The 8,643-nt window shown below is 44.9% G+C and overlaps 1 protein-coding gene across 1 annotated transcript; it reads left to right on the top strand.

The window, feature by feature from the left end:
• Positions 1–7,484: 7,484 nt before the first annotated feature.
• Positions 7,485–8,337, top strand: LOC122373359 (adhesive plaque matrix protein-like). The gene is made up of 2 exons (XM_043351333.1): positions 7,485–7,519; positions 7,702–8,337. Exons 1-2 carry the CDS (start codon positions 7,514–7,516, stop codon positions 8,215–8,217), a joined length of 522 nt encoding a protein of 173 aa, XP_043207268.1. The 5' UTR covers positions 7,485–7,513; the 3' UTR covers positions 8,218–8,337.
• The last annotated feature ends 306 nt before the right edge of the window (positions 8,338–8,643 follow it).

The following is an 8,643-nucleotide window of genomic DNA, read 5'->3' as shown; positions in this document are numbered from 1 at the left end:
AGAGGAGTCAATAATGGGTTTACTTCATTAATGTCTGCCAAAGCGTGCAGTGTCTCTTATGTATGTCTGTGTGTATTTATTGCAATGCGAATGCGAGTCAATAAAAGAAAATGATTTGTATTCATGTGGTGTTGGATGACCTGTGAAAGTGGGAGATAGCTGTCGATGCACATACTCGTATGATGAAGTAAGCCTCTTTAAAAGGAAATTGCTACTTGTGCTAGTTAGGATTACACAACCTCAGAAAGCAATGCCTTTATGCAACTGAACAAGCAATGCCTGATTTCACTCGAAAGCGCAAAATCTACAGAAGTGCTCGTACGTGGCGAGCGCCAGACCCCAGGAACCTCGTCTCATGAAGGCTACGACAGGACTGAAAGGCTTCATAGGAGGGGCATTCCACGATAGATCGACCAAAGCCGTACACCCTCATATTTTATTTTTTGCTTAAAATTGGTCTAATGGGTTGTTATGGGCGGGGAAGCCAGCTGTGCCAAGGATTTTTTCTTCGAACACCGGTTTCCGAGATATAGCCTCAGGCAATTCCTGGAGGTCACGCTGCAACCCTATGTTTGGCGGCTTATAACTCAGAAACTATTGGTTTTCAATGGTAAAAACTTTATATGGTTCAATTTGCAATCCAGCAGCGAACGTTTTGGCTATCTCGGATTTTCGATTTTTGAAAATTTTGATCACGTGACATCTTGATCTTTTTTTCGAAGACTGACTTTGATATTTTCCCAATTGAAAGTCGCAATTTTGTCTGATGACGATTAAAGCCTTATCAATTGTCATTCATATGCGACAATAAAAAAGTGGCTTTCGGCCTGCATTGACCTCAGGTCAGGTCATTTTTATGACCTGTCCATTATTACGAGCGGGAGCGACAGCCAGATCTCGAGACTTAAGCAAGATAGCGACAAGTGGTAAACGATACAGGATTCACACGGATAAGGTCTACAATTTTTACTGAGGTCATTTTCAGGTCAGGTCAAAGATGACGTCACACCTGGGTAAAAAGGAAGTCAAAATAGTTTTGGCTGTACCTTTTGATCTAATAAAGAAAGAGACGTAGAATAGGCACCAATCCGTTTGCTTTCGCCTAGCGCCAGTTCGTTTTGAATTTCGATACCGATGACCTGAGGTCAGGTCAATTTCTTGACCACCCCATTATAAGTCAATTGGGGAAAAATCAGCTCCCTTATTTTTACACTAAAACGCGTCGGAATTGCCTAATATACCATGAGTGACTCCATATGCGACTAACTTTGACTACCTTGAGACCTTTTTTGCTCTTGGTCAACTGTGACGTTGCTCTTGGGTCATGTGACGTCATTAAAGGTCACCAAATGTTTTTTGCTAATAACTCCTTACAGGTTTGAGATAGGGGAGAGTGGGGCACATTCGTGCATGGGGCACATTCGTTTTCAGCAGTTTATGGGAACACGAGTGACTGCACGAGCTCAAGGTAAATTATGGAAATACAGGGTGATTCATAGCCGTGTGACCTATTTAGTTAATCTCTCTTGAGAAGAGGATAGCATATTTGCGCGCGAAATTTCACGTGCTAGTAGCAAATTTTATGAGGTTTTGTTCTGTCTTGGTCTGGTCTGTGTGTGTCGCTCAAGATGTACACAGTGCAGCAAAATGTAAAAATGTGTAATTTGTATAATTTAACGCACAAGATATTTCTGCACGTCTTGAGCGCCTGCACCCTAGGGAAGCTCCAAAGAAGATATGTAATTAATAGAATTGTTAATAAATTCAAAACAGAGGACACGGTTCAATGATAAACACGGCAGAAAAAACTGTTGGTAAGCGAACCCCGGAAAGTTGATTTCAAAGAGCGCTGAGGTCCGGTGGGCGCCACGCCCGCCGGATCTCAACGTCGTAGACTTCTTCCTCTGGAGCTATGCAAAGTCCAAAGTCCTAGGTCTATTAGCAGAGTCCCCAGGATATTATGCGGCTGAAGGACGCCATTGCATGAGCTTCTTTGGCTCCATTTCCTTAGACATGTGGTGCGCCCGCGCCATCGCTAACTTTAGGGCCCGGTGCTGGAATGCATCCGTCGCCGAGGTGGCCATTTTGAGCATCTTGTCTAAAAGGAGTGTGAGCTTCAAAGGAAAAGTGTATGTGACTGATGCAATACATGGATCAAAACTTCAGACTTGGCTCTTTCATATGGTACTTAGCAATCGCATGTAGCACGAAAGCATTTTCTGTAGTTTTCATTTATTTTCGGTCACACGGCTATGAATCACCCTGTATGTCTATCATTGCCGCCCTTCGTTCACCGTAGAAGACAACACTGTACCTGCTGTCATGCTTGATAAAAACGCAAATTTGTAATATTCGTGAGCTTTCCAAACTTTTCTCATATCATCCATTTTCGTGATCCTGACTCGGAAATGTGGTTCAGCTTTTCAAAATTGGGGGTGAAGAAGCCCACTCTATTCACGGAACTGCTGCAAACTTGTTTGTTGAAAAGTGTCATTTTTTCAAAAAGAAATTTTGAAATATATTACTAATAACGTTGTGGGGCAGGTTCGTGTACGCACTGCCTGGGGGCACATTCGTGCATATTTTTTTTAGTTTTTGCGATTTATGACTTTATCTGTAGTAGGTTTCTCTAATGACGCTCGCCTGACTCAGTCTCGACTGCTTGCGACGTCGTGACGAGCAATTCACGCGAACTTGGCGAGGTCACGGAGGCCGGCAGTTGGCACATTCTTGTTGGCCAGCCCATTCTTTCTACATTTGTTGTGCAATGCATTCTTGTCGAAAGGAATCAAGTGAAATGACCCCCTGCCAATTTCCTTTGGTAAATTTCTGGTAATGCCCGGTAATTTCTCGAATTTTGCCGGGTGAACGGAAGTGCCCCATCTCTTGAACGAATGTGCCCCATAGGTGGGGCAGTTTCGTGCAAATGTTCAGAGTTAATAAAAGTCATTTTTTCTAATGGAAGCAATAATTTTATAGGATAACTAACAGAGGAAAACTATCTGCAATAGTTCCTTTCCATACTACAATCAACAATTTTGCCATTGCACTAACCAAAGAACAGATATATGGGTTTATCCATTTTTTGCACGAATGTGCCCCACTCTCCCCTACAGCCGCGCGGATAGGCTCATTGTGTTCAGCTCGTCAAGGCCCATCGAATGATATATATGATGACCTTAAGGTCACGTGACCTAAGGTCAACTTTTGACCTTGACCTTTCGAGGTCAACATACACATGTTTCGATGCGGATCGACGAGAGGATCACGATGGTGCTATTAGTTTGTTCCTAGCTGGGATACTTCGAAAGTTATTCGAGAAAAACTTCATTTATATGTGGTGCCGCCATTTAGACTTTCTTTTTACCCCTGTGACGTCATCTTTGACCTGACCTGAAAATGACCTCAGTAAAAAGTGTAGACCTTATCCATGTGTACCCTGTGCCGTTTACCGCTTGTCGCTATCTTGCTTTGTTCTCGAGATCTCGCTGTCGCTCCCGCTCGTAATAATGGGAAGGTCATAAAAATGACCTGACCTGAGGTCAACGCAGGCCGAAAGCCACTTTTTTATTATCGCATATGAATGACAATTGATAAGGCTTTAATCGTCATCAGACAAAATTGCGACTTTCAGTTGGGAAAATATCAAGGTCACTCTTCGAAAAAAAGGTCAAGATGTCACGTGATCAAAATTTTCAAAATTCGAAAATCCGAGATAGCCAAAACGTTTGTTGGTTGATTGCGAGTTGAACCATATTAAGTTTTTACCATAGAAAACCAATAGTTTCTGAGTTATAAGCCGCCAAACATAGGGTTGCAGCGTGACCTCCAGGAACTGCCCGAGGCTATATCTCGGAAACCGTTGTTCGAAGAAAAAAATCCTTGCCACAGCTGGGTTCCCCGCCCATAACAACCCATTAGACCAATTTTAAGCAAAAAATAAAATATGCGGGTGTAAATTTTAAGTTTTTTTGGTCGATCTATCGTGGAATGCCCCAGGAAGCGGTGAAGGCTACACCATTTTTCACCGCCATTCACCATTTACTGCATTCATTCAGGCAACATACTATCTCATTGCTCGAAACTCTGCAACGAAACACGGTTAATGCAAAAATAGCATAGTTTCGGGAATGTTCCCCTAAAATACTTATTTTTAAGAAATATGAAATTTGAGCTGACCTTTTTTATGAGCTCGATGGCACAACTGTTTGGCCATTGCCGTGTTTAATCGACACATAAACAATGCATAGTTAAGTTTGTGCTTTCAGACTATTTCTAAGTTTCTTACCTTGATGAACACTTTTATTTCTTTCAGTATGCCATCATTGTCAGTTGCGACTTGTTATGATACCCGCGCTTGCCTGAACCTTAAGCTGAATGCCACTGAGGGAAGAAGACCTAAAGCCATTCCCCCAACTTCTCTCTCCGAAACTAGCTGTGGCCGAGTCCCGCGAGGTGGTGTTGAGGGGTTGCCACAAAGGCGCATCTGGAACGTTCAACAATTTCGACTTTTCATGTCAAATAGTGGTGCAAGTTCAAAACTTTGCATATTTTTTATGGCTCGAGTGAACGGACTACGGAGTATTGCTTAGTTATGTTATGCTCAATTTTGAATTAAGTACTGACAAGCTGTACCAATGCATTCCAAATTTGAACTACAACATCAGTTGGCAATTTTCGAAGCTCTCTAGCACAACCCATAAGTCACGCGAGAGTTTTCGATGCCTAAAAGTACGTCTCTATCCTTATACCACAGCACCTCATCAATCAAATAACAGTTTCTGAGCTGACAAACACGATTCCAACCTAACCCATCGGTGAACTGAGGTCTGATGAAAATGTTCCCAAACCTGCAGTCCCAAACCATTCACCTGACAGTTCTCATTGTCCCAGAGCACACCGATCGGATGCAGCTGGAAGCAAACACCAACACTTTTCATCGGTCGTATATTCATCGGCATCCGCGTCGTCCGCCACCGGGGTGGACCGATCTTACGAGTACTGTGATCTAGCAGGACAAAAATCTGATTAACACTCGCCCGTATATATGTAGGGGGTCGAATGGACCACCCTCGGTTTTTCGCGAAGAACTCGCGTAAAAAGCGGCCGATCGCGACAAAACTCTTAGTACCCTCGCGGTAATCAATTTTACACCTACCCTGAAAATTTCATAATTCTGACTCAAATGACCTTTGACCTGTGATCTACTTTACGAGACCATGCTTGGCTGGAATCGCGATTCGGCGTATGTCGACTTGCATTAGGCGCGCGTTTGCAGTCTTTGCGTGGTTCCAAGCGCTCAAACATGTGATATGATTTTGGACGTTGGTCCCATGCATTAGGGTGGGTTTCAAGGTCACCTGAAGGTCAAGTCAAGTCATTGAACTTTGATGATCTCGGTTCACTTTTTCGAGTTTAACATGTTTCTAGGCTAGTACCTATTTGGAGTTAAATTCGAGTTTAGCAACCATTTGAACATTCGCAAAGTAGTTTTGGTGCGTTCGTAACATGTTACGAAGCTATCAGAGACGGTTGACACCTGATAAGAATACCAACAGGACCCCTACTTGCTGACCTGACCTGACCTGACCCGACCTGACATAAATGCATGAAGACATCATCTGTGATAAAAAATGGCATGATATTCGTGATCATCACCGCGGAAAACCTCGTAGCAGCCACACTTTACGACGTTCCAACAGATCCCGATTTTCCCGACTTTTGGGTCATTGACCTGACTTGGAAGGTCAGTCAATGAACTAGGACCTTAAAATCGGGTATCATCGGCTTTCTCTCGTCACGGGTAACTCGCTCGTTTTTTTTCGCAATGCTCTAGCTTGATCAGGGGCCAAAGGGCAAGGGGGGTGTCCAACGGACCCCCTCCCGCCGTATACGTTCGCGGCTGGCAAAACACCAATACGGGCGAGGGTTAACCTGCGCCCCGCTGGGCTATTCAGCCATACACGCCCTGGGGGGGGGGCAGATTCTACCCCCCCCCCCCTGTCTAACTTCCGAACCGATGGTCGTAGAAAGAGGGGGAAAACGGAAATCGAAAGCTCTCAACAAGGCGGATCTTAGGAGCCCAATGTTTTTGCTTAAGTAGGTCAGAGGTCAGGTCAATGTCAGGTCAAGGGTACAAAATGCAAATTTCTACAATATCGGCCTTGCACCGTAGTTGCCGAAGAATGGACTGAGACTGATTGCCCAAAACGTGTTCTTAGGCTACCAAGACAATATTCTTTGCACACAATTTCATTCAAAGTTCAAGGTCAAGGTCAGGTCAGGTCAGGTCAGGTCAGGTCACCAAAAACAAAATATAGAAAAGGGCATGTGCGACACATGTTTTATGGGTCATTTTATTCATAGAATTCAATAGGCACACTCAATAAGTGATATGGACCACCTCTGGATGAATTTCAGGTCGAGGTCAGGTCAAGGTCAGGTCAAGTGGGGTCAAATTTTGAAGTTGGTTGTTAAGGCCTAAAAAGGTGTCTATCTGATGTGGTTTTCACGGCGAGTCGAATGGTGCTATTTTTGTTTCCGTACGAGGTCTAGAACTTCCAAAAAAATCATTCTTCAAAAATTTTGTGTGTCGTGACGTCATAAAATTTTGAATAACTCCCACATTTTTGAACCGATTCTTCTGAAAATTGGTATGTACGTGCACATAGACCACTTCTCTGACATATATTCCGGTTTATTGATACACTCAAAATTTTGGATTTTATAATTAAAAAATGGGCCAAAATCCAAAATTTTCAAAAAACCGAGATAGTCATTTGATAGACAAAGTAAAATCACGTATAATCTTTTTGTTACGTCTTGATTCCTTTAAAAATGAAGATGTTAGCGGCGTTTGACATTTTGCCGTTTTAAAATGGCGAACATGACGTCACTAAAACGTCATTTTCTCAATTTTTTTCCGGACGGATTTCGCTCAAATTTTCAGGGAACGTGTCAAATTGATGTATGATAAGGCACTGAAAGTTTGACGTCGCTGGCGTAACGCGTTTAGAAGTTATTGGCGAAAACGGGAGGGGTGGCAGATTCTGCCCCCCCCCCCCCCCAGCGGGGCGCGGGTTAAGTTCCCGAATTTTTGTGTGCAGTGGTAGCCAGTTGGAATCGAACTGGGCATTGCTCAATGCTCAAGCTCGAGTAGAGTCGCCAACTTACTACTATGTACATCTACAGGGTCGCCGTTCTTACTATTATATCATGCGCTGTTAGCCTGTATTTTGAAACCTGGTTATTTTCGAATCATTTATTAATCAATGAAAAAACTTGGGATGTTGCGAATGAAATCATAAATCGAAGACCTTACCAATGATTACGGGTATGTTGAGACGTCCAAGCTGGGGATACCATGTGCTGGAGCCGGCCGCTCCCCGCGTGGCGCCGCCGCCCCCGGCAGGGTCACCATCACTGGCGGTCACCGCAGCTGGACCGTGTATAAAACACGGCTCCACACCGCACCCACCATCAGACGATCACACACCGCCTCACTACCAACAACATGAAGGTGAGGGGACGGGAAACCCATTTGAATGTAAGAGTGAATTTAAGGCGCTATACCCTAACGTTCTCGTGGATTAAAGAGCTTGAAACTCGCTTGAAACTCATGTGTTCAGCAATGAGTAAATGAAAATGGTTTTATGGAAAAGAAATGTAGAACTTACATTGCCGATGATGTCCTTGTTCTAGCTCTTCGTGGTTGCCGCCCTGCTGGCCGTTGCCGCCGCCGACAACGCGCCCTACACCACTCCGGCGCCCACCTACGCCCCGACCTACAAGCCCACCTACGCGCCCAGGCCCGCCTACCACCCCCAGCCGGCCTACAAGCCCGCTCCCTACCACCAGGAGAGCTACGACGAGCCGCCCAAGTACGACTTCAGCTACGACGTCCACGGATACGGAGACTACGAGCCCGTCTTCAACGCCCAGGAGGCGCGTGACGGCTACGCCACCCAGGGATCTTACTCGGTTGTGCTGCCCGACGGCCGTACCCAGACGGTCACCTACCGTGTGGATGACGCCTACTCTGGTCTGATTGCTGACGTCATCTACGAGGGTGAGGCCCGCTACGACGAGTACAAGCCCAGCTACAAGCCTGCCCCGGCCTACAAGCCCGCCCCTGCTTACCAGCCCGCGCCCGCATACAAGCCCGCCCCTACCTACAAGCCCGCCCCCACCTATAAGCCCACCCCGGCCTACAACTAGAGATGAGTCAATATTGGGTTTACTTCAATAATGCCTGCCAAAGCGTGCAGTGTCTCTTATGTATGTCTGTGTGTATTTATTGCAAAGCGAATGCGAGTCAATAAAGGTAAATGAATTTTACACATTTGATGTTGGATGAAATGTGAATATGGAGGATAGTTTTTTTCATACACGTATGACGAAGTAACCATGCTAAAAGAAAAATGTACCATGTGCTAGATAGGAGCATAAGCTCTACTATACGCTGTCAAAAACCTCAGAAAGCAATGTCTTTATGCACTTTATGCAACTGAACAAGCAATGCCTGATTTCACTCGATGTCGGAAAATAGACAGTACTGCTCGTACATGGCGAGCGCCAGACCCTGCAGGAACCTCGTCTCAGGAAGGCCACGACAGGACTAAAGAGGTTCCATAGGAAATGCTG

The sequence above is a fragment of the Amphibalanus amphitrite genome, unplaced genomic scaffold, assembly GCF_019059575.1.
Source record: "Amphibalanus amphitrite isolate SeventyFive unplaced genomic scaffold, NRLGWU_Aamphi_draft 001483F_arrow, whole genome shotgun sequence".
Classification (NCBI taxonomy): domain Eukaryota; kingdom Metazoa; phylum Arthropoda; class Thecostraca; order Balanomorpha; family Balanidae; genus Amphibalanus; species Amphibalanus amphitrite.
This window is presented reverse-complemented; position numbering and strand designations above follow the sequence as displayed.